Source organism: Callithrix jacchus, chromosome 5 (genome assembly GCF_049354715.1).
Source record: "Callithrix jacchus isolate 240 chromosome 5, calJac240_pri, whole genome shotgun sequence".
In the NCBI taxonomy this organism is placed as follows: Eukaryota; Metazoa; Chordata; class Mammalia; order Primates; family Cebidae; genus Callithrix; species Callithrix jacchus.
Window position 1 is genome coordinate 144,759,625 of NC_133506.1, and position 26,974 is coordinate 144,786,598.

Consider the following 26,974-nt stretch of genomic DNA (forward strand, 5'->3'; position numbering starts at 1 on the left):
GTGTGAGGCAAGGAGGAGGAGAGCTCTTGAGGGAGTCGAGGTACAGAGAGAAGTTCAGGAGCTGGAATGGTAGGGCCTTAGTGCAGCAGGGCGGTTGCAGAGGTTGTGTACTGAAGCAAGGCGGGAGGGCTCCATGGCAGCTAGAAAAATGAAGAGTTGGTGAATGCTGAGAGGCAGCTCTTGGGTAGATCAGGTTTTTTTAGTGTATCTGAGATGTGCCTGATCTATCGCCACTGCTAGGTCCTCATTCATTCACAAGGGCTGACTGGAATGCTTTAAATTTATTGTTTCTCAGCAGCCTGCATATGAAGACTTTATCTTGATGGATGGTTTAGTGCTCTAGCCATGCAAGAACTCAGGAGGTTGAGATTGGTGGACCAGTTGGGACCAGGAGTTTGAGACCAGCCTAGAAGACATAGTGAGACCCCAATAAAAATAGTTTAGCACCCTGCCACCTAGAAAGTGTCCTTTAGCTCCCATAGTGTAGCATCAGTAACCTCTGCTGAACACTTTTGGTGCTCTACTAACCACAGATCACTACTTCTGTTTTTTTTTGTTTGTTTGTTTTTGTTTGAGACAGGGTCGGTTTTCTTGCCCAGGCTGGAGTGTGATGAGGTGATCACATGCCACTATGCCTGGCTAATTTTTGTATTTTTTGTAGGGACAGGGTTTCACCATGTTTCCCAGGCTGGTCTTAAACTTCTGAACTGAAGTGATCCATCCACCTTGGCTTCCCAAAGTGCTGGGATTACAGGCTTGAGCCACCGTGCCCAGCCTACTTCTGTTTTTTTTTTTTTTTTTTTAATGATGAAGTGGCAGAGATCATGGGTAGCTAGCTCACATTTGGTTAAGGTCCCAATACTAGTTTTAAGATTGTGCATATAATAAATTTAAGAACTTTCTAAAATTTCTTATACATTGGGGTTTTTTTTTTTTCAGGGTGTCATATTATGTTTTTCTAGAGCATACATTGGTAATACAGCTTTTGCTCTAGAAAAGCAATATTACAAGTATGCTCTAGAAAAACAATATTACATGAGTTAATTACACTGTCTTTTAAAATGCTCCAGTATCTCTTCAGTGAGTAAGGCATGCACTGGTTTTCCATTCTGTGAGCTTGAGAGGCACTTGTCCTTGCCCCTAGGTGTGATAAGCCTCTTTGCAAGGCTTCTTGTATGTTGATTCCTCTTGTATAGAATGATAGAAAACCCCAGAAACATCTGTGCTAGACCTGCTGTGTCTTTAGGGCTGAAACAACAGGTAAAAATCATGAGTTTTCAAAAGAAATATAACACACATAGCTGGAAGCCATCCTGTTTGTGAGATAACTATGTTTGTCTGTGCTTGTGAGATAACAATGTTTTTTTTTTTTTTTTAATTTTTTATTGGATTATAGGTTTTGGGGTACATGAGCAGAGCATGCAAGACAGTTGCATAGGTACAATGTTTGTCTGTGCTTGTGCTACTTGACCACAGAGAGGAAACTCAATTGCTGTAGGGTTCTTCTACCCGTTTTTTTTTTTTAGGTCTCTTACCTCAATGCCTTTTGTCCTTCAAGGTTCCTCTAGTTCGTGCTTAGGTTACTTACATGCATAAATATTTCAGTCTACTATTTCTATTGGTTGATTTAATGGGAAAAGATTATCACGCTAATTACAGCAAACATAATTACAACAAATCATGCACTATTCTGAGCAATGCACATGTATCAACTTGTTTATTCCTCACAATGGCTAGGTAGTATTGTGGTCATTTTACAGATGAGGAGACTTGAGGCACAGAGTGTCCTAGTAACCCAAGCTTACAAAACTAGTAAGATTCAAAACACAAGCAGTGTGGCTGGGTGTGGTGGCTCACCTCTGTAATCCCAGCACTTTGGGAGGCCGAGCCAGGTGGATTACCTGAGGTTAAGAATTTGAGACCATCCTGGCCACCGTGGTGAAACCCCATCTCTACTAAAAATACAAAAATTATCTGGGTGTGGTGGCACATGCCTATAATCTCAGCTGCTCAGGAGGCTGAGGCAGGAGAATCACTTGAACCCAAGAGGTGGAGGTTGCAGTGAGCCAAGTTTGTGCTGCTGTACTCCAGCCTGGGCCACAGAGCCAGACTCTATCTCCCCCACCACCCCCCAAAAGAGGAATAAAAGCAGGCGGTGAACCTCTAGAGTCAATGTAACTCAGGGGTCCCCAAGCCCCAAACCACAGTCTGTGGCCTGTTAGGAACCAGGCCCCACAGCAGGTGGAGAGTGGCAGGTGAGCTAGTGAAGCTTCATCTGTATTTACAGCAGCTCTCTATCCTTTTCATTACTGCCTGTGCTCCGCCTCCTGTCAATCATCAGTGGCATTAGATTCTCACAGGAGCGTGAACCCTGCTGTGAACTAGACATGCGGGGAATCTAGGTTTCATGCTCCCTATGAGAATCTAATGCCTGATGATCTGTCACTGTCCCCATCACCCCCAGATGGGACCAACTAGTTGCAGGAAAACAAGCTCGGGGCTCCTACTGATTCTACATTATGGTGAGTCGTATAATTATTTCATTATATATTACAAGGTAAGAGTAATAGAATTAAAGTACACAATAAATATAATGTGATTAAATCACCCCAAAATCATCCCCATCTAAGTCTGTGGAAAAATTGTCTTTCATGAAATCAGTACCTGGTGCCAAAAAGGTTGGGGACAGCTGTTCTAACTAGAATTCAGATTCATGTCGGATTTCAGCTTTTTCAAAATCTGACATTTTGACCTGTTTCTATTTATAATTCCATTACACTGAAGTAGCCAGGTTCTTTAAGAATTTTACAGAAGAACTTATAATGCCTGTAGGAATTTAACATTAAAAACTCATCATTGGGCCAGGTGTGGTGGCTCACACCTGTAATCCTAGCACTTTGGGAGGCTGAGGTGGGCAGATTGCCTGACCTCAGGGGTTCATGACCACCCTGGGCATTGTGGTGAGACCCCTGTCTCTACTAGAAATACAAAAAATTAGCTGGGCATGGTGCTGTGCACATGTGGTTCCAACTACACACAAGGCTGAGGCAGGAGAATCACTTGAACCTGGGAGGCAGAAGTTGCAGTAAGCTGAGGTCACACCACTGCACTCCAGCCTGGTGACAGAGTGAGACTCCATCTCAACAACAACAAAAAAAAGAAGCTCACCATTGATCATTGCAAGTACAAATATTCACGAAGTGGGAGTGAGTAGGCTGAGGTTGGCTTTCCACAAAGTGCATGTGTTGAAGCCTGAAGTTTTGGGATAATTCCTCTTCTGTTGGATGAAAGATACATTTTTCTAGTCCTCCTAATTGGCTGGAATTCAACCACTGAAAAAGATCAGAAGTCAATAATAAATGGGGTCATAGAAATGAGGTTTGAAGTTTATGATCATTTTTTTCCTGCCTGTACATTTAGTAAATGTTTATTAAGAATGATAAGATCATGCTTAGTTTTTAAGAGTTAGGATGCACGGTCCTGGACTTGGCCTGCTGGCTCTTACCATGAGGCCAGATGTGGATGTGTTGTCCCAGTTGACCTTGGTATCATATTTTGATTGATGATAAGTTGGTGTTTACTAATGGATTTTGGTTTAGACTCCTGAGGAATTTTTTTTTAAGTTTGTAAAGGATGAATAATTTAGAGAAATAAAGTAAAAAGGAAAAAAGTAGAAATAAAGGAAAAAGCTGCTGTGTTGTTTAGATATTTAAAGGACTTAGCTTTTCAGAATCACCAGTGCAACCCCCCAACCCCTCTACCCCAACAGAATACCAAGGGGAAACAGTACTTTTAGTTTAGCAATAGAATTCGTATAACAACTTCAGTGATGTGGTATAAATTTTTCTTGGAGCTTAGGAGTGAATTGCCTCATGTTTTCATCTCAATTTCATTTTCACATTGTGACTTTATTTGTATTCTTATCTTTGGAGACATTTTCATCACTAGATCAATTGAGACTAGTGAAGGAGAAGGCTGACTTCAGTTTGGTACAAGGTACCATTTTTTATGGTTAGTGCCTTAGAAACTTTCAGATCACCTGAATTTGTTCAATCAGTGTTGTCTCTTAGTAGCCCGGGCCCATGTTTTGTAGAAGGAGACCTGCAGGCTGGTACTCCTGTGCAAACCTCTCCCTGTCCAGTTCCTGGCTTCTGATTTAATTCAGGAATTATTTCACCTCTGGAATGGATTATAATTAATTCCCCTGTGGCTTTCCTCTCTTCAGTGTCTTCTTCCTCCATCAGCTGTATTACTGTACTGATTTCCTCTGGCTGCTGTGACAGATTTCCATAGTTTTTTTTTTTTTTTTTTGAGAGAAGGAAAGAAAAAAAAGGAGAGAAGGAGAGGAAGAAAGAGGAAGAAAAAGAGGGAGAGAGAATGGAAATGTTGCTTTATTCTAAAAAAAAATGGGTATTAATAATGGCTAATCAATGTTTCATTTAAACCTATGAGTAGGTGTGATGTGGTATTGACAAGAATGTATATTTTGTGTATTTAAAGTGGAGAGCTCTACAAATATTTATTAAGTTTACTTGTTCCGGATCTGAGTTCGAGTCCTGGATATCCTTATTAATTTTCTGTCTCATTGAGTCTAAGTCTCTATGTATCTGGGTGTTAGGATCGTTAGCTCTTCTTGTTGCACTGATCCTTTTACCACTATATCTTTGTTGCTTTAAACTCTATTTTATCAGATACGAGAATTGCAACTCCTGCTTTTTATTTATTTATTTATTTATGCTCTCCATTTGGTTGGTAAATCTTTCTCCATCCCTTTGTTTTGAGTCTTTGTGTATCCTTGCATGTGAAATGGGTCTGGATGTAGCATACCATTGGGTTTTGGCTGTATCTTTTGATTGGGGGATTTAGTCAATTTAAATTAAGGATTACTGCCATTTGATGTTAACTGGCTGTTTTATCCATTTGTTGATGTAAATTCTTCTTTATTTTGATGCTGTTTACTTTTTGGTATATTTTTAGAAAGGCTAATACTGGTTGTTTCTTTCTATGTGCAATGCTTCTTTCAGAAGCTCTTGTAAAGCAGGCCTTGTGGTAATAAAATCTCTGAGTACTTGCTTGTTCATAAAAGATTTTATTTTTCCTTCAGTTGTGAAGCTTAGTTTGGCTGGATATGAAATTCTGGGCTGAAAGTTCTGTTCTTTAAGGATGTTGAATATTGGCCCCCACTCTCTTCTGGCTTGTAGAGTTTCTGCTGGGAGATCTGCTGTAAGTCTGATAGGCTTCCCTTTGTGGGTAACCTGACCTTTCTCTCTGGCTGCCTTTATTATTTTCTCCTTTGTTTCAACCCTGGTGAATCTAATGATTATGTGCCTTGGTGTTGCTCTTCTTGAGGAATATCTTTGTGGTGTTCTCTGTATTACCTGGGGTTGAATATTGTCCTGCTTTTCTAGGTTAGGAAAATTTTCCTGAATAATATTCTGAAGAATATTTTCCAGCTTGGATTCATTCTCTCCGTCGCATTCAGGTACACCTATCAAACGTAAATTAGGTCTTTTCACATAGTTCCACATTTCTTGGAGACTTTGCTCATTCCTTTTTATCCTTTTTTTTCTAATCTTGTCTTCTCGTTTTATTTCATTAAGTTGGACTTCTACCTCTGATATCCTTTCTTCTGCTTGATCAATTCGAGTGTTTAAATGGGTGCATACTTCTCGGAGTTCCCGTATTGTATTCTTCAGTTCCATTAATTCACTTATATTCCTCTCTAAATTGTCTATTCTCATTATAATTTCGTCAAACCTTTTGTCAAAGTTCTTAGTTTCTTTACATTGGGCTACAACATGTTCTTTTAACTCACAGAAGTTTCTTATTATCCATCTTTTGAAGTCTGATTCTGTTATAGGATGCACTCGTTCTCCATCAAGCCTTGTTCCCTTGTTGATGAGGAACTGTGATCCTCTTTAGCGGGAGAGGCATTCTGATTTTGAGTATTCTCAGCCTTTTTACACTAGTTTCTTCCCATCATTGTAAATTTATCCTCCTGTCGTCTTTGTAATTACCAACTTTCAAATTAGGTCTCTGAGTGGATGTCCAAGTTGTTAATTCCCAGGGTTGAAATATGAGCAACCCACTGCGCCGGCCAAAACAGCAGCGTTAAGACTGATGGTGCTTTTCCGCCCAGGAATCTCCAGTCTGGCTTCCTTCTTGAGTCCGTAATCGGCAACTCTGCCTTTCCAGAGCCCCAAACGTCGGTCAGAAGGGGAACCAGTCCTGTTTACTCTGCCCCAAGAGCTGCCGCGCCGAGGTGCCGGCAAAACTGCTGCGCTGGCCAGAAGAGTGGCGCTGGTGACCCATGCGGCTCCTCCACTGGTAATCTTCTGCTCCGCGAGCAACAAAAATTTGTCTGAAAGTGTGGCATCCTCTCGATCTCTGCGCTTTCACTGGAAGCTGCAATCCTGAGATGTTAGTGATCAGCCATCTTGGACCATTCTCCAGATTTCCATAGTTTTAGTGACTTAAAAATATGTGAGTTATTATGCTGAAGTTCTATAGGTCAGGAGTCTAATATGAGTCTTCTTGCACTAAAACTCGAGATGGTGGCTGCTCTTTTCTGCAGGCCTCCAAGGGGAATCTCTTTGATCATTTTTCTGTCACTACCTCTCCCTCTGAGCACAATTGGGAAAGGTTCTCCTTTTGATGACTCTGTGGTTAGATTGGGTCCATTGGGTAATCCAGGATAATCTTTCCCCGTATCACAGTTTGTAATTTAATTTAATCCCATCTGCAAAGCTCCTTTTGCTGTATAAAATAACATACTCGGGCCAGGTGCCATGGCTCATGCCTATAATCCCAGCACTTTGGGAGGCCAAGGTGGGTGGATCACCTGAGGTCAGGAGTTCAAGACCAGCCTGGCCAATATGGTGAAACTCCGTCTCTACTAAAAATACAAAAAATTAGCCGGGTGTGATGTTGGGCACCTGTAATCCCAGCTGCTTGGGAGGTGAGGCACAAGAATCACTTGAATTTGGGAGGTGGAGGTTGTGGTGAGCCGAGATCACACCACTGTACTCTAGCCTGGGCAACTGAGTGAGACTGTCTCAAAAAATAAAATAAAATAGCAGGCTCACAGTGCCCCAGGAGTAGGATGTGGGCATCACTGGTGGGAGGGGTCATTACTTTGCCCACCACACTACCTTCAGATATTTTTAAATAAAATGACTCTTCCTTCTCCTACTTCTTATTCACAGTTCTCCAACTGAACTTTTTGTCCATCCACTTATTTTGACACTTATTAATGTTCTGTTTTACATTATTGATATGTATGTGTTCGTGTATGTCTTTTTATTCCTCAAATTCTGGGCTGCAGGAGGAAAAATATGTGCTTTAGAAATATCTCCCTGGCCGGGCGCGGTGGCTCAAGCCTGTAATCCCAGCACTTTGGGAGGCCGAGGCGGGTGGATCACGAGGTCAAGAGATCGAGACCATCCTGGTCAACATGGTGAAACCCCGTCTCTACTAAAAATTACAAAAAATTAGCTGGGCACGGTGGTGCGTGCCTGTAATCCCAGCTACTCAGGAGGCTGAGGCAGGAGAATTGCCTGAACCCAGGAGGCGGAGGTTGCGGTGAGCCGAGATTGCGCCATTGCACTCCAGCCTGGGTAACAAGAGCGAAACTCCGTCTCAAAAAAAAAAAAAAAAAAAAAAGAAATATCTCCCTGTATTTACTGTATAGTTGTGCTGTTACTGTGAAGGTCTTCTCTAGAATTTTATGATATGGAATTTCTAAATTTCTCTGAATTACCATTGTTCTGATTTCTTTGAAACTGGACTCTATTTAGAACCTGTTGTGTTCTAAGATAAGCAAAGTGACAATTTTATGCTAAGATGTAATCATAAGAAGTACAGAATGAATCATGTATTGTTGGAATGTGTTCATTAAACTGGTAGAGTATGTTGTCTTCATTACTTAAAACTAGCTGTTGATTCAGAAGCATGGTATACTTTTGAATTGCATTGATTATTTGGCCAAAAAATAGTCTTTTGCTTGTCGGTTGTTAAATATGATTGTTTTACCTCCTTTCCCCCAACCCCTTTCCCCAAATGTGTTCTGTGACCCTTACTGACTTTCAACGCCATTGTGTAGAATTCAACCAAGGCGCCTCTCAAGAGATCAAACGTTGAGAAGGTGACTAACGTGCAGATCCTGGTGTTGTTTGGCATCCTCTTGGTCATGGCCTTGGTGAGCTCAGCAGGGGCCCTGTACTGGAACAGATCTCATGGTGAAAAGAACTGGTACATCAAAAAGATGGGTAAGTGTCAGGGTGAGTTGCTCATTCAAGTGGAACAAAATCATCCTTGGGACATTCTTGCATGCATGGTTGTTGTATGGTGTCCCTGCTGTCCTTCTGTTCCCTTTGGTTACTGTATATAATGCCAGCCTTTCAAGGAGAAATGAGATTAGAATCATGTGATGAAGTGAAGATGGGCACATTTGGGAATTGATTCATACTCAAATGGTTATTTTTAAACCCTGTGTTAAAGTATTTTCTTAGTGGTTGCCCTAGGAGTTACAATGTATGTGTTAATTTATCTGAATCTGGCCAGGCGCGGTGGTTCACGCCTATAATCCCAGCACTTTGGGAGGCTGAGGTGGGTGGATCACCAGGTCAAGAGATCGAGACCATCCTGGTCAACAAGGTGAAACCCCGTTTCTACTAAAAATACAAAAATTAGCTGGGCATGGTGGTGTGTGCCTATAGTCCCAGCTACTTGGGAGGCTGAGGCAGGAGAATTGCTTGAACCCAGGAGGCACAGGTTGCAGTGAGCCAAGATCCTGCCATTGCACTCCAGTCTGGGTAACAACAACAAAACTCCATCTCAAAAAAAAAAAAATTATCTGAATCTACTTTTGATTAATACTAACTTAATTCTAGTCAAATATAGAAATGTCACTCCAGTGTACCTCCATGTCCTCTCCTGCTTGATGCTGTCATTGTTATATTCCATTTATCTGTGTTGTCAACTCCAAAGTACAGTGTTATATTTATTGCTTTATATAATCTTATGTCCCTTAAAGAAGCTAAAGGAAGAAAGAAAAAAGTATATTGACAGGGTTTGTTGTTGTTGTTGTTTTGAGACAGAGTCTCACTCTGCTACCCAGGCTGGAGTGCAGTGGTGTGATCTCGGCTCACTACAACCTCTGCCTCCTGGGTTCAAGCAATTCTCCTGCCTCAGCCTCAGGAGTAGCTGGGACTACAGGCATGTGCCACCACACCTGGCTAATTTTTGTATTTTTAATGGAGATGAGGTTTCACCATGTTAGCCAGGCTGGTCTTGAACTCCTGATCTCACGCAATCTGTGCACTTTGGCCACCCAAAGTGCTGGGATTACAAGCATTAGCCACTGTGCGCAGCCAAGGTTGTTGTATATTAACATATTTATTTACCATTTCCAGGACTGTTCATTTCTTCCTCTGGATTTGAGTTATCAGCTGGTATCATTTCTTTGCTTCATGTATCTTCATTCTCTCCTCACTCCTTTGCACTGTCATATGTATTACATCTGCATATGAGTTCAACAATGCAATTTTGTGATGCTTTTTGCAATTGCTTTCTAAAAATTGAGAATATATAATTATACTATCTTTTATAAATACCTATAGAGTTATCATTACTAGTGTCCTTTATTTGTTTACGTGGATTTTAATTACTGTCTGGTATCTCGTCTTTCATCCTGGAGAACTTCTTAAGTATTTTTTGCCTTTGTAATTTGTCGGGTATATATTTGTTTATACCTTAGAGATATTTGTAACTATTGGAACTTAGAGATCCTATTTAAAAACGCCTTAATTCTACAGGAGAACAGGAGAGCAAAGTAGTATGTCAGGAAGAAAAGCAACCAGCAGGAACAACGGAAGGTTTGGTAGTGTGTAGGAAGTAAAAGGATTGTGGAAAGGTAAAACTACCGGCCAGCTCCTTATCTTTCCATCACAGCCACCCTCCAGAACTCTAATATGGAATCAGACTACAACCATTTGATGTAATTTTCTGGGAAAAAAAAAAAATCCCAGTAACTGTGCTTTGGAGCCATTACAATTCTCAAGCTCCTTCCAAGCCTAGCCTTCTGCTTCCTTTATTCTCATTCTAGTTCCCTTCACAGGCAGCTTTAATACCAGTTAAACCCTGTTGCAATGTTCCCTTTAAGCCTCTGCTAAGTTAAGAAGATCTCACTACTTTACCCTTCAAGCAGAAGATCGTGGCTGTCAAGGAAAGAACTTCCCCTTGATACCCCCAGAGCCTTTGCCCCTCTCTTTCTCCCCCATTCTCTGTTCTTCCTGGAGCTGACGCTGCCTCTGCTGTGGTGGACTGTATCCTCTAGGACCCTGTGCCATCTTTAGGAGTCTTGTTCCCTCCAGACATCTCTTCTCTTATCTTTAATTAGGTTCAAGCCGTCTCTCTCTTTGTCTGCTTCTCTTGTTCACAATTTTGTCCATCTTTGCAGCTCTTTGAGGTATCCCCAATACACTTGTACCTTAGTGAGGTTGTAGGCATTCCTTACAACCATTTCAAATGCCTGTCTTCTTTTCTACATTCTTTCAAGTTTGCTTCTTTTCTCTTCAAAACTTGACACCAGCATTTCTTTTTCTGGATAGCCTTCAGTGACCATGCCTTCCTACTAGAAAGCCTCCTGTAAGTGTCTCTTTAATAGATGCATCCTGCTGCGTGGTTACATTGCGGGGCCTGTGTGCCTCCTACAGAAACCAGCCATTGAACTCGCAGTTCCTGACATATGGGAGGTACTCAATAACTATTTTAACATGAATCTCTAAATAAGCCAATAGACTTCGGTTGTGAACACCTTTCGGATACTCTGGTTTCTTTCCACAGACACAACTTCAGATAATTTTGGATACAACCTGCTGACGTTTATCATCTTGTACAACAATCTTATTCCCATCAGTCTGTTGGTGACTCTTGAGGTTGTGAAGTACACTCAAGCCCTTTTCATAAACTGGGTGAGTATTAAAGCAGAGTCGAATCGCTGTTCTCTGATGCTATCTCACATCCTTTGACATTTAACCGAGCACTCGGAAAAGAACTATATTCATTGACCATTAGGTCCAGGGGCTTAAACTGGCCATACAAAGAACTGTCCAGGGATGACCAGTGAGTGTGTTCCTGGGGAATGGAGAGGGCAGTGGTGCCTATTAAAAGGTTGTTGTGAAGATTGATCAGATAACGGGGTGGAATCCTGAGCAGGTGTTTGTCATCCAGCTGCACCTGCTGTTGAAGCTTTTAACATCTAATTAGTGCTGAAGAAAAGGCCTCCTTCGTGTGTTTACTATAGTGGTCACTTGCATATCAAAATTCATTGTGACAGTCAACTTGATTTGATTGTAAGGATGTAGATAGGGTTTTTAAAGGATTGCCACGGTGCTTAAGCAGTGGGCTTCAGCAGCCAGTATTTGTAGAGCAGGCACTTTGATGTGCATTTTTATTTGGTCTTCACAACAATCCTGTGAAAAAGGTCAGAATCGTGAGTTAGTCTAGGTTGTGAAATGATCATCTTGAACCCAAATCTTTTATATACATTTCTTTTTTGAGATGAAGTCATGCTCTGTCACCCAGGCTGCAGTGCAGTGGTGCAATCTCAGCTCGCTGCAACCTCCTCCTCCCAGGTTCAGGAGATTCTCGTGTGTCAGCCTCCCAAGTAGCTGGGATTACATATGTGCGCCACCATGCTCGGCTAATTTTTGTATTTTTAGTAAAGACAGGGTTTCACCATCTTGGCCAGGCTGGGTTCAAACTCCTGACCTCAAGTGATCCTCCCACCTCAGCCTCCCATAGTGCTGGGATTGCAGGCATGAGCCACCATGCCTGCCAATCTTCTGTATATTAATTCCATGCTTCCCCTTAAATCGCAGGGTTTCTCTATCCTAGTTGCCACTGTATTTCACCCCAACATTTAAAATGAGCATTTATATTAAAATAAAAGGGCTTTAAATTACCCATTCTTAGCTTCTTTTCTGTGTTAATCTGAATGAAGAATTAATGGTATCTATTTTCTGAAATGCTGTCTCTTGTTCTCTCTCTCTCTCAGGACACAGATATGTATTATATAGGAAATGACACTCCCGCCATGGCCAGGACATCAAACCTTAATGAAGAGCTTGGGCAGGTGAAAGTCTCTTTGGGAACTTTGGAAATGGTGACATGAGCATGAGGGAACATGAGTGTTAGCAGAAGAACCATGGAGAGATTTTGCAAAAACACTTCTCCATGAACATGGCTAGAATATCTGAAGAGCTATGTAATACTTTTGAATGTGCTATTAAATATAAGTGTTTCTCAGTTTTTACTCGCTTTTCAAGACACAGCTATATCATATCACCCAGAAGTAACATGTAAAAAAGAAAGAAAGAAAGATGTAATATAAAAAATACAGTGCAACATCATTTGGGACCCTTAAAAAGGTATTATCAGGAGAAATGACAGGGAAAACAATGGCTAAGATACTCAGATATTGAGTAACCCTACAAAACATGTGGGGACCAGTGTAAAGGACGTGTATCCCTCACATGTTCTGGGCTTTTTCTCTGGAATATTCTAGGGAACAGTATCTTTTCTTCCTTGATGCCTGAACTCCTCTTGCCTTTACTAAGTTGTGCTTTGCATCGTGTCTGTGTCTGACATTGAAATTCCTGTAAGGAATAACCTCTTTTTAAATGTTTATGTAATTTAATTACTTTATTTTTTCAACTTTTATTTTAGACTCGGGGTACATGTGCAGGTTTGTTATGGGTATATTGCGTGATGCTGAGATTTGGGATATCAGTGATCCCCTCACTCAGGTGCCTGAGCATCATACCCAGTAGTTTTTCAACCCTTTTCCCCAACTCTGTCTAGTAGTCCCCAGTGTCTGTTGTTCCCATATTTATGTCCTTGAATATGCAATGTTTAGCTTCCACTTAATAAGTGAGAACATGTGGTATTTGACTTTCTGTTCTTGCATTAATTCACTTGAGATAATGGCCTTCAGCTCTATCCATGTTGCTGCAAAGAACATGATTTCATTATTTTTTTCTGGCTGTGTAGTATTCCATGGTGTATATGTACCACATTTTCTTTATCCAGTCCACTGTTGATGGACATGTAGGTCTATTCCATGTCTTTGTTATTGCGAATATTGCTGTGATAAACATGCTGCGTATGTCATTTTGGTAGGATGATTTGTTTGCCTTTGGATATATACCCAGTAATGGGATTGCTAGGTCAAATGTTGTTCTGTGTTAAGTTCTTTGAGAAATCTTCCACTGCTTTCCACAGTGGCTGAACTAATTTACACTCCCCCCAATAATGGATAAGTGTTCCCTTTTCCATGTGGCATTGCCAGCATCTGTTGTTTTTTTGACTTTTTAATGATAGCCATTCTGACTGGTGTGAGATGTTATCTCACTGTGGTTTTGATTTGCACTTCTCTGATGATTAGTGATGTGGAATATTTTTTTACATTTTTTTGGCCACTTGTTTGTTTCTTTGGAGAATGTCTATTCATGTATTTTGCTCATTTTTTTTTTAATAGAGTTGTTTGGTTTTTGCTTGTTTGGTTGTTTAAGTTGCTTATATATTTTGGAAATTAGACCTTTGTCAGATGTATGGTAGTTTCTTTTGTTGTGAAGAAGCTGTTTAGTTTAATTAGGTCCTACTTGTTGATTTTTAAGGACTAACCTTTTTTGATGCATTACCATTAAAGATTTTTATTTTATTTTATACACCCTATTTAAACCCACCAGGAACCCTAAGGGGAGGGTGTTGTACCTTCATTTTATAGAGAAGAAAGGAGTAATTTATTGAAGGATGCCTGGTTATTCAGTGTCAGACTGGGGACTCCGGGTTGTCTGTCGAGATCTGGCCTTCCCAAGCTTTCCTGTCCGGTGTAGGAACGATACCATATTTCATCTCCCTGGCTCCTCAGCATCCCTCTGTGAAAATGCAGGTAACATGGCTCATTCATCTGAGGGTTAGGAAAACTCCCTTAGGCTTTCTTCGTTTTCCCTTCCTCAGGGATAAAGTGAATTCTGTGATGGTTTGTATATCATTTTTGAGTTTATTGTCAGAAAACTGAGGCTCAAGTTTGTAGACTAAAATAGAACTTTGTAGACAAAAAAAGCAGGTGATTTTGTTTCTTTGATATAATTTTCTGAAACGACTTAGAGTTAATTTTTATGTTTATCTTTCCTTAAATTGTTCATATTCATATAAGTGCTCTTAAATTCTTAGTATAACAGGATGGATTATTATTACAGAGACTGTCCTTGGCACAGAGCGCAAATCCTCCCACCGCCTTTGGGGCTCTGGTCACATAGAGCTAGGTACAGCACCTAGAGCAGGGCTTGGACCTTGGGCATTCAATCCTCATTTGCTGTTGTTTTTGTTTATGTTCTCTTATTCTAGAATGGCCTTGTCAGTTCCCTTATCTGTAAGAATCAGTGAGTTCTTGGTGCATACCAGGCTAAATTTGCCTCCTCTTTGAACTTTTCCAGTTTTCTGGGCTTGGCTAGTCTGTCTTCTATGTTCCCATAACAGTATTTCCAAACATAAATACAGTAAAATAGGGGATAAGAGTGATGTAGTATCCATTTCTCTGTGGAGGCTGTGAGGGAGTGGGTGTGTCCTATGTAAGGTCTTTGGTTGCCTCTGTTAGTTTAGCACAGTGTGCAGTATATATTTGTTCGCAGGTGTCACTGAACTGGACCTGAATAATTCAAGGATTGAAAGTGTTCAAGGGGTCCCCATGGATGCTTCAATAACTCATCCTAACTAAGGATGTGGGGAAAGTTTGCATGGGGAAGAGGTTTCGAGTTGGAACTTTAAGGATAAGTTAGAATTAGCTAATCTTAATAAGCCCTTATCATAAAATGTTCATTTTTAATTTTTTTGAGGCAAAGCAATGGAGAAGGATTCCATATTTAATAAATGGTGTTGGGAAAACTGGCTAGCCATATACAGAAAGCTGAAACTGGATCCCTTCCTTACACCTTATACAAGAATTAACTCAAGATTGATTGAAGACTTACATGTAAAACCTAAAACTGTAAAAACTCTAGAAGAAAACCTAGGTAAAACCATTCAGGACATAGGCATGGGCAAAGACTTCATGACTAAAACACCAAGAGCAATGGCAACAAAAGCCAAAGCAGACAAATGGGATCTAATTAAACTAAAGAGCTTCTGCACAGCAAAAGAAACTGTCATCAGAGTGAACAGGCAACCTACAGAACGGGAGAAAAATTTTGCAATCTATCCATTTGACAAAGGGCTAATATCCAGAATCTGCAAAGAACTTAAACAAATTTACAAGAAAATAACCCCATCAAAAAGTGGGCGAACAATATGAACACACACTTCTCAAAAGAAGACATTTATGCAGCCAAGAAACATATAAAAAATGCTAATCTTCACTGTTCATTAGAGGGATGCATATCAAAACCACAGTGAGATACCATCTCATGCCAGTTAGAATGGTGATCATTAAAAAGTCAGGAAACAACAGATGCTGGAGAGGATGTGGAGAAATAGGAATGCTTTTACACCGTTGGTGGGAGTGTAAATTAGTTCAACCATTGTGGAAGACAGTGTGGTGATTCTTTGGGGATCTAGAACTAGAAAGAAATACCATTTGACCCAGCAATCCCATTAATGGGTATACACCCAAAGGATTATAAATCATTCTATTATAAAGACACATGTACATGTATGTTTATTGCAGTACTGTTGACAACGGCAAAGACTTGGAATCAACCCTAATGCCCATCAGTGCTAGACTAGATAAATAAAACGTGGCACATATACGCCATGGAATACTATGTAGCCGTAAAAAAGAATGAGTTCATGTTTTTTGCAAGGACATGGATGAAGCTGGAAACCATCATTCTTAGCAAACTAACACAAGAACAGAAAATCAAACACCGCATGTTCTCACTTATAAGTGGGAGTTGAACAATGAGAACACATAGACACAGGAAGGGGAACATCACACACCAGGGCCTGTCAGGGGTTGTGGGTCTTGGGAAGGGATAGCATTGGGAGAAATACCTAATGTAAATGATGAGTTGATGGGTGCAGCAAACCACTATTGCACATGTATACCTATGTAACAAACCTGCACATGTACCCCAGAACTTAAAGTATAAAAAAAATATATATGTATATCTATAAAAAACTATATATATGTGTGTGTGTATGTATACACACACAAATACACGCACACACACACACACACAAAGGCAGAAAGAATCCCTGTTTACTAAAAGGCAGATTCTACTAAATTTTCCATACCTCTAAGACTTTCTGCACGTAAAAACTTGTTTAAAGTGTTAATTACCCCTAGGATACTAATATTATATTTAGATGTAGTATTGGACTTCTTTAGGAGCTTTAATAACGTGAACTCCTTTTGATCGTTTTCAAAAAACTTCTCAGTGCATTTGTTTATATTATATCATTAAGAAAAATTACCGAGTGAGCGATTTATGTAATCAGTACCTGTTTTATACAACAGTAAAACCCTGCTTCCCTAGACCAGTTATCTGGGATTTCTGGAAGATATCTAGCACTCAGCAAGTTCTGTCTCTCCTTTGGAAGACCACTGAGAAACTGGAGTTTCCTCTGGAGGCAATTCTGTTAATTACTCTCCCTCGCTAATTCATGCCATCATTTCTCAAATGATACGTGTAGAATGATGGTGCATAACATTCAGTAGCACATCATTCAGTCAGAGCTCTTACTGCAGCTTCCTCTGCATATTCTGGTATGCTTTGACTATATCATTAGTTGTGGAAGAAGGTTTGTGAGCGGACTAAATACTAAAGTATTAATATATTTTTTGTTACTAATTAGCTTGCTTTAAGGAAATCTACCTGTTTCATACAGGTTTTGAAAAGTATAGACGGAAAGACTTCATTTATTGATCTTTGCATCTTGATACTTCTTGACGTGTGTTTCTTCTATTCTTTGATTTAGGTGAAATATCTCTTTTCTGACAAGACTGGGACGCTTACATGCAATATCATGAACTTTAAGAAGTGCAGCATTGCCGGAGTAACCTATGGGTCAGTGTGTTTATCACTTACTGAACATTTACTTGTATTCTTTCAAGAAAATAAGTTTATTTTTTAGCAACTTAGTCAAATATCTTGACTTTCTGATGTTTTGAAAGGATCTTTATCCTTTCAAAATAAAAAAATCTGAATCCTTTACTGTGGATTTAGATATGTAGTTACTATGGAATGTGTTTATAACTAAATTGATCCCAAATTAAACTCTGAAGAGTTAAAATGTGGTTTATTTCTGCAAATATTAACTTGGTAAGAAGTCCCAGAGAATCTGTAAGTTTGTATATCTAATCAAAGAATTAGACATTTACTCATGTTTTGATCAGAATGTCTGTCTTTTGATCGCAGTTTTGTGACCACTCTGTTTTCCCCTTCTCTGACAGTCACTTCCCAGAATTGACAAGAGAGCCATCCTCAGATGACTTCTGGTAAGTAGATTCTAGCACTTCTTGACACTTTAGTGGAAAAGCCTTTGGAATAATTTTTATTTATTTATTTACACTTATTACATTTCTATTGCCCAGGCTGGACTGCGGTGGTACAGTCATAGCTCACTGCAGCCTGAAACTCCTGGGTTCAGGTGACTCTCCTGCCTCCGCCTCCTGAGTAATTAAAACTACAGGCATGCACCACCATGCCTGACTAATTTTGTAATTTTTTTTGTGGAGATGAAGTCTCACTGTGTTGCCCAGGCTGGTCTCAAACTCCTGGCCTCAAGCTATATTGAACCTCTTGGGTTGATCCTCCAATTTTGTTATTTTTTGCTCTCATTTTTAGTAATTTTTTGCTTTATTTTCTGGTATTTTTTTCATCTTGATCTTCTATCCTTCGTCATGAGTTTTTCGTATGCTCTCACTTTCAGTTTTTGAAAGTATTCCCCTAACCTTGCTTTTGCGTTCTGCATTTTCTCTGCTCTCTTCTCCCATCCTCCCTACCGCCCACCCATGGTGTTTTCATTTATTTTACATAGCCTTTCTTCAAAGGCCTGGTGATCATTAGCTATGTGCTCATATATTTTTATTATTTCCATTTGTATAAAATATATGTAACATAGTATTTATCATTTGACTTTTAAATGTACAATTCAGTTGCACTAAGTATATTCATGTTTTGCAGCCATCAGCATCATTCATTTCTAGAACTTTTTCATCTGAAACCCTATCTATTAAACAAAAATTCTTCATTGCCACCTGCCTCCAGACCCTGCTATCACCATTCTATTTTCTGTCTCTATGATTTTGCCTGTTCTAGGTACCTCGTGCAAGTGAAATTGTACACTGTTTGTGTTTGGTGTATTTCCCTTAGCATGTCTCCAGGGTTCATCTATAGTGTAGAATGTGTCAGAATCGCCTCTCTTCAGAAGGCTGAGTAAGATTGGATTGCATGTATATGCCATGCTTTGTTTATGTCGTCATCTGTTCATCGGCATTTGTGTTGCTTCCACCTTCCGGCTACTGTGAATAACGCTGCTGTGAACACAGACATACAAGTATCTGTTTCAGTCCCTGCTTTCCATTCTTGGGGGTGTATGTCTAAATTTGGAATTACTGGGTCATATGGTAATTCTATGTTTGACTTTTTGAGGAAAAATCGTGCTATTTTCCATAACAGCACCACCTTTTGACACTCCTGCCAGTGATGCACAAGGATTTCACTGTGGCCACATCCTGGCCAACACTTGTGATTTTTCAGGTTTTGTTTGTTTTATATTAGCCATCCTAATGGGTATGAAGTGGTACCTTATTGCAGTTTTGAGTTCTCTTTCCCGTATAAGTAGTGATGCTGTCTGTCTGCACGTGTTTTAAAGCTTATATACAAGAAACCTGATTGCTAGGGTTGTGTGTGGAGTGGAGACACTGCGGTTGATGACTCCTTGCCTTCCGGGAGATTGATCTGCCAGGACTTACTAATGTATTAAGGGATTCCTGGATGTCAGTGTCTGTGGGTCTTCTTGTCAGCTGGTCAGCTTTCTTTTCATGAAAAGAACTTTCTAGTTTCCTGCCAAGGGCTATGAATTTGGTGGCAACCGTTTTGGAAGCTGCATGGAGACAGTCGGCCAGTGATTGTGCCTTTCAGCATATATAGAATTTCACTTAAAACTCTGCTTTGGGAGGATGCCCTAGCCTACTCACCTGTGTGCCTGTGTGCCCAGTGCCCCTGGGCTCAGGACTACTCTGGTTTAATTTCTGTAAAAGATTAGCATTTTTTTTTTCTGGCTGTGGAAGATTCAGTAGTCTGGCTGCATGGGATGCAGGAGGGTTCTTGAAAGTTGAGTGTTCCTCAAGTGGATGTGGAGCCTGTGCTGTCTTCCTCCTTCCCTTATCTCACAGATGCTTGTATGCCATTTGCTCCACCTCCCCAGTGCCCTGTTGAGGGCATCAGCTTGCATTTTAGGTGCTCCTCTTTGTGAGCTGTTGATTGCTGTTTTCTGATATCCATTTAGAGCTAAGACTGGCATACACTGTGCTGTCATGTCTTCTTTCATTGTCTTTGTCTTGACAATGTTGAAGTTTCAGGAGGGGGCCGGGCACGGTGGCTCATGCTTGTAATCCCAACACTTTGGGAGGCAGAGGTGGGTGGATCACCTGAGGTCAGGAGTTCAAGACCAGCCTGACTAACGTGGTGAAACTGTTCTGGAAAATCTTACCTGACAAGAAACCCAAGCAGCACTCGGGATCGGAGGAACATACTTTATTATGCTGGCAGGCCCAGAAGGGTTTGCACCCAAAAGTCTGGACCCCAGCTAAGAAAAGAACACAGTTTTTATAGGTAAAGGGGCAAGGGAAGTAACTCAGAGCTTTAGACAATGCAGCAGGTATTAGACAATGTGGCAGTTTCCCTTAAGGTTTTCCAGTTAGTAAACAATAAGCTAATGTATAGAAGCACAAAGAAGCAGTTACTAACAAAAATAGAGACAGTCTCCAAATAGGGATGGTTGCAAACAACTTGCTGACAAAATTCTGGGCAAAATTTCCACTTCAAAACCCCATCTCTAATAAAAATACAAAATTAGCCGGGTGTGGTGGCACGCACCTGTAATCCCAGCTACTTGGGAGACTGAAGCAGAATTGCTTGAACCTGGGAGGTGTAGGTTATGGTGAGCTGAGTTGGTGCCATTGCATTCCAGCTTGGGCAGCAAGAGTTAAACTTCATCTCAAAAAAAAAAAAAGTTTCAGGAGGGAGTGGAGATAAATGAATATGCAGTTGATCCATCACGTTTTCTTCATTGTGATAGCTCAAGCCATCATATCATTTCCTGTCTTGTAATGATTTGTCGTCTTCCCTCTCCTACGTATGAGCTCTGGCCATAAATGGTTGCATGTATACAGTGCGATGCTTCCTTTTGTTTTACTTGCTTTGAGCAGACACTCTTGGAAGTTTTCTCTGGTAGAAGTGATTCAGGGACCAATTGAAATGACAGTTATAGTATCGATCCCTGGCTTCTGTTTCTTCTCCTTGTAACTATTGTTCCTTGTAACTGTTGTTGTTAATAATAACTCATAAAATATTTTATTTATAGTAAGCTCCAGGATTATTGTTTTGAGGTTTGAAATAATAGCGCAGAATTCCAAGTCTTTAAAAGTTTAGTGTGAATCTCTGTAGGACTTGAAGTGTGGTTTTCTTCCGGAGGGCAGATTCTTTCTTGGTTTGGGTTAACTTAACAGAAACTTTTGAAATGAATAGATCTTCTCTGTTCTCTCTTACAGCCGGATGCCTCCTCCCTGTAGCGATTCCTGTGACTTTGATGACCCCAGGCTGTTGAAGAACATTGAGGATCGCCATGTAAGTGCTCTGTTTCACTTTGAAGACAGCAAATAGATACGGTGCACCTTTTAAAAATATATGTGTGTAGTATTTTGCAAGTTGCAGTTTTAAAGCCTGGGAAAAGTCTTGATTTGATGGTGTGAGTCCTTCTAAGAAGTGATCTTAGACAAATGCTTTGTGGTGAACGCTGTGCATGAATTAGTGTATTTAAATACGTGGTGACTTTTTTTAAAAGTAGCACACCAAGGTTAAGGCAAGTCTTACCACAAGATTCTGTAACAGTTCCAATTTCTGTTGCTTTGTAAGATTTCTGCAGTGCTGTTTTGTCACAGTTGTGAATCTAAGAGGTCAAGTGTAATTGCATATCCTTTGACTAGGCTACTTTGGGAAACAAAAGTAAGATATGTGTAATAACAGGTATTGCATTCTACTGTGTGCCAGGCAATTAACATCTATTTCCTTCAACATTTTAGTCAGCATTTGAGTCACATCTGGGAGGTGACAAGGAAGTTAAATAAAAGATTAAATTGGCCATTAGTTACCCAGGACATAAATATGAAATGAGCCTTAAACCGCAGTCTGTTCAATTTTTAACTGTGACATCACAGCACTTCAAATCAGCATTAACTGCAGAATCGCATCAATCGGCCGTTATTTATTTATTTTTCCATACATTATTGGGGAACAGGTGGTATTTGGTTACATGAGTGTGTTCTTTAGTGGTGGTTTGTGAGATTTTGGTGGACCCATCAACTGAGCAGTACACGCTGCATCATGTTTATAGTCTTTTATCCCTTGCCTATCTCCCACTCTTCCTGCCAAGTCCCTAAAGTCCATTGTATGATTCTTACGTCTTTGTGTCCTCATAGCTTAGCTCCCACATATCAGTGAGATTGTACAATGTGTGGTTTTTCATTCCTGAGTTACTATCTTAGAGTAATAGTCTCCAATCTCATCCAGGTCACTGCAAATACTATTAATTCATTTCTTTATGATGGTCGTTTGGGTTGGTTTCACAATTCGCAGTTGTGAATTATGCTGCTGTGATCATGTGTGTGCAAGGTTATTTTCCTCTGGGTAGACACCCAGTAGTAGGATTGTGGGATCAAATGGTAGTTCTACTTTTAGTTATTTAAGGAATCTCCACACTGTTTTCCATAGTGGCTGTTCTAGTTTATTTTCCCACCGGCAGTGTAGAAGTGTTTCCTGATCACCACATCCATATCTACATCTACGGTTTTTTGATTTTTTTATTACGGCCATTCTTGCAGGAGTAGGGTGGTATGCCATTGTTGTTTTGATTTGCATTTTCCTGATCATTAGTGATGTTGAGCATTTTTTCATACATTTGTTGGCCATTTGTATATCTTCTTTTAAGAATTGTCTATTCATGTTCTTAGCCCACTTCTTGATGGGATCGTTTTTTTCTTACTGATTTGTTTTGAGTTCGTTGTAGTTTCTGGATATTCGTCCTTTGTCAGATGTATAGATTGTGAAGATCTTTCTCCCACTCTGCGGGGTGCCTGTTTACTCTGCTAACTGTTGTTCCTTTTGCGGTGCAAAAGCTCTTTAGTTTAATTAGGTCCCAGCCGTTTGTCTTTGTTTTTATTGCATTTGCTTTTGGGTTCTTGGTCATGAAATCCTTGCCTAAGACAACGCCTAGAAGAGTAGTTCACTGTTATTTTAAAGGGTACTCTGAAAAATGCCAACTTAGAAAATTATTCAGTGATCAAAGCATTTCACAACTAGTTGTTAGTGTAAGTTAGATATGATGTGATTAGTTTTGTTTCTGAAAAACATTTCTAGATTTAAAATTAGGTAAGCATGAGAAAAATTAAAACTTTATCTTTTCAAATTTCTGAAATTTTAAAGAGACAGATATATTGAAAACTTTTTGTAAGTTTTCATGAGGAAATCCTGCTTTTCTCTTTTGCAATTAGTGCCCATTTGCTGCTAGCCATTCTGAAATGTGGGTGTCTAAGGTTCCCACACCCACGGGCTGTGATGCTGCTATTCTGACTCAGTTCTTGGTGAGGCTGGTGAAGTAGTCCAAGCCCACAGAGGATGCTGCTGGAGTCTATGTTCTGTTTCAGTCACAGACAGCTCAGAAGTCCTTTCTTGGATTCTGATCTTAGAGGTAGATCCAGCCTCTAGCCTAAAGGTTCTCCAAGCAGAAGAGTGGTGCCTCTGAAGAATCATCTCGGCAGGAAGGTGGTTTTAATCAAAGATGTCAAAGAAACAAGTGTACTTTGAGTACTCAAGAGGAAACAAGTGTTTTCAAATAGTATTCAGGTCGAGGGTAACCACAAAGGTGGGCAGCTGAATATATCTGTTCAAGTTGGGTTGGTGACTGGAAAAGGAGAAAGTGGCAGGGTGACGTAGGAGCTCTGGAGACTGCTCTGGGTTCAGTTTCATGAGTTTGCTTTCCTAGATCAATAAGGAGAAAGTAGCAGAGGAAATAAGATAAACACAGTGTATGGAACATCACAGAATTCCAGTATTGGGCTAGGAATAGCAGCAAATGATTGGATCCCCATTTACATCAGAGACTTCATTTATTTATCCACTCATTTCGCAAACAGTTTACAGCAAACCTAATTTATATAAAATACCTTGCTCTCAGTACTAGGGGAAGAGATGAATAAAAATTACCCAAGGGATACCTGTTCACTGGGGAAGCAGATATGTAAAGTTCTTAGGAGCCATACTATGCGTTTGCAGGATAGGTAAGGTGCAACTCCCCAAGGAAGTGATTTTGGTTTGTGTAGACAGAGAGGAATCCCATTCTCTTTGGTGACTGTCATGGCTACCACATGTGAGCAGTGTGGCCACCCACACAGAATGGTATTTGCACTGACACAAAGGTGGGATGGCATAGAATCTCAGTGACCTGGGGCAAATTCTTATTGGAGAAGAGCTCCTCTGGGGACCCCCTATGTGCTGCTGGGATCAGAGTGTTTGAAAGATTTCAATGCTTGGCTCAGTTAATTTCTGACTCTCACAGGTGTTCTCTCCAAAGCTGGCCCTGGACTGGTGTTTTGAGTCCCTGTGAAGTTTTGGGGTTTTGACTGTCCATCCCACACTCTTCTTGAGCCTGTCTCTGTTGATGTTTGAATGAAGATCTGAGCACAGCTAATACCTCTCCCATTGTCTACCTTCCTGAACTAAATTGCCTTTCAGTTTAATGAAAAAGGCATTGAGAGCAGGGACAGCTGCAACCTCTGTGAAAAGGAAGTGCTGTCATGGGTACATTATGCTGAAGATCCAAACACAGGGACTTTGGAATTTTAATCTGGATACTCATAGTTTCAGTACAAGCATAATAAGGAATTGATCGATTGATATGGGAATTTATTTCCTAATTTTCAGTAAAAGCCTCTGAGCCTAGGTATACCATTTTTAAGTTTTCTTTGATCCTTGAGGCCTTCTGAGGTAGTCTTCATCTTAGCTCCTGTGTAATTAAACTCTTTGACATTTAACATCTAGCTCCGCTATAATAACAAAGACCATAGAATAGCCTCCAATATTTTTCTTTGAGGAGATGTGGGATTGAATTACATGTACCCATTCAATGTTTTTAAGCAGTTTAAACACAGGGCCTATTAGATTACTTGTTCATTTTGCCAAAATGTTTGGGGAGAGGAAAGAAGTATTTGAGGATTTGAGGTTGCACATGCCCCACCTTCTCATCTAAATTATCTTGGGACTATTGACGAAAATTAAAACATTTGGCTCAAGAAAACGCTTACTTTCCTCCCGAGGGAATACTTCCACTTGCTACAGAATTTTCTTTTTTTCCTATGTCATCATTTCAGATTTTCTGGGTCCTTTAGGACTATGTTAAGCTTTGTGTGGGCTGATAGCCAAGATGGAATTTGGCTCTTAGAGAATCAACCTGTGAGAAATTTCAGAGGACAATTCATGCACTCCCTTGCTTACATTGCTAACCAGTGTGTGGGATACATTTCCTAAGGTTCACCAAGGAAGAAGATATAACTTTCTTTTGAATCATTATGCCTAAGATTTTTGAGCTTGAATCTTAAAGAAGAAATCATATATATATATATACACACACACACACACATATGTGATTTGGATAATTTGTGCCTGCAATTTGGCTTGCAAAACAATTTTAGATATGTATCATTTTCTGCTATTTTAAATTCACCTAATATATCGAAAATATCTGAATCTACATATATGGCATTTTGTACATATTAAAAACTATTAACTGAAGGAAAAATATTGTATGATTCTGTTTATATGAGGTACATACAATAGACAAATTCATAGACACAGAAAACAGAATAGAGATTACTGGGAGTAGAGAGAAGAGAGAATGGTGAGCTGTTGTTTAATGGGTACAGAGTTAATGCTGGGGAAGATGAAGTTTTGCATATAGATAGTGGTGATGGCTGTGTAGCATCGTTGAATGTATTTAAAATGCCACTGAATTTTATACTTACAAATGGTTAAATGATAAATATTACAAGTATAGTTTACCACAATAAAAACTTTTAACTTCTAAGAAGACACACATATACACACACACACACACACACACACACACACACACTCACACAAATACAAGCATCCATAGGCTTCTGATTAATTTGGTCTCTTCTCCCTAATTTATTATAGATTGCAAAAGGAAGAAAACCAATGATAGGTTAATTTTATATTAGGATTAAAAAATATGAATTTTGTCTGGCTTACCATTCAAGGTAGAAAGCTCAATTTGTGTGTGCAATTCTTTATAACTCTTAGAAAATATTTCACTATTAGGTTTATTTATTTGTAAAATTTTAGACCCTTTTTATATTGTTTCATTATGGGACAAGGTTATGTTCAGGATTGGATAGTTCTCAGGTATAAGAGAAGGCAATCTTGAATTGAAGCTAAATTCTTACATGAAGTGCTTTTGAGGAAAATATCTTACCATTTTTGCAGTGTAGGCTTTGGGGAATGTGTAGATTCCTTAAGCTCACAACTTCACTGAACTATAGTTTAATGTGCATTCTTTTCATGATAAGAAGTAGCCATGTGAATAGTTGTGATTTGCCTCCATAAAATTTCTCTAAAGTCACATTCACAAGACAGAGAAGAGATTAAAAATATTCTTATGGAATCATCATGCATTTATGACTAAAAAAGCAAGAACTCCATAAAAAGAGGAAGCACATTGCTGCTTCCTTCACATGAAGATATAAATCTATCTCAATTTTATAGCCAGTTGCCTATTTAAAAGGGATACATTAGAGACAATGACATTAAAATAATAAAATAAGGAAGCTTGGTTATCAGCCCTGCCTTGAACATAATTCTGGAAGTGTTAGCTCCTACAGACAGGTGAAAACCGAAAGTTTATATATTGGGAGGAAAAGGGAAAATTCTCATTTGTGGATGATATAGCTGTCTACCTTGAAAACCTAGGATAGTCAACTGGAATTCAGAGAATGAGTAGAAGCTCAATAACAATTGGATATTAACTTACAAAAACCCATGTTTTTACTTACATCTCAACAAGCAACTACTGTAAAATGTAATGGAAGTAAGATTCCATTCATAGTATAAAAGGCAATAGATAAAATGACTCACAAAGTACTTCATGTACAGTGGTCACTGGAATTTTTTTTTAGCAAATAAAATAATTAATAGACATATTCCAGGTGGTATATTTAGAATATTTAGAAGCTTTTAATACATAGGAAGACACATTGTTTTCTTAGATGGAAGACAGCATTATTTTCCCACTAGTTATATATGTGTTCTAAACCCAATTAAAATTATACATTTTTTTCCCCAAAGAGAATAAAAGAATTTTATTAAATACATATCCAGGGCAATTCTGGTTTTTGTTGCTGTTTAATAGTAATGGGTGAGAGATGCCCTGCTTTACAGATGTTGAGAGATTACACACTTAAGGAGTAGACACTGTATTGAACAGATGTGGGAGAGGATGGGGCACTGGAGATGGAGCATCTTTTGTTTGTGGGGCCTGGGGTACAGCAGTGAGGGGAGTGGAACACATGCTTCCAGGGGATCATGCAGGAGTGAGGTAGTAGCACGTGGGTGAAACAGAATCACAGGGAGGCCGGGAGCACGTGGGGAGGCGGAAGCATGTGGGCAAGAGCAAG

General features: G+C 39.7%; 1 protein-coding gene across 8 annotated transcripts in view; it reads left to right on the top strand.

Annotated features, from left to right (window-relative positions):
- ATP8A2 (ATPase phospholipid transporting 8A2) overlaps window positions 1-26,974 on the top strand; it is a 660,345-nt gene that overhangs the window by 155,550 nt on the left and 477,821 nt on the right. For all 8 annotated transcript variants that reach the window (XM_035302377.3, XM_078375201.1, XM_078375203.1 and 5 more), the window contains 6 exons: window positions 8,102-8,267; window positions 10,846-10,973; window positions 12,059-12,136; window positions 16,981-17,069; window positions 17,456-17,500; window positions 20,780-20,855. In XM_035302377.3, coding sequence (XP_035158268.1) covers window positions 8,102-8,267; window positions 10,846-10,973; window positions 12,059-12,136; window positions 16,981-17,069; window positions 17,456-17,500; window positions 20,780-20,855 — 582 coding nt within the window. The remainder of the gene's footprint in view (window positions 1-8,101; window positions 8,268-10,845; window positions 10,974-12,058; window positions 12,137-16,980; window positions 17,070-17,455; window positions 17,501-20,779; window positions 20,856-26,974) is intronic.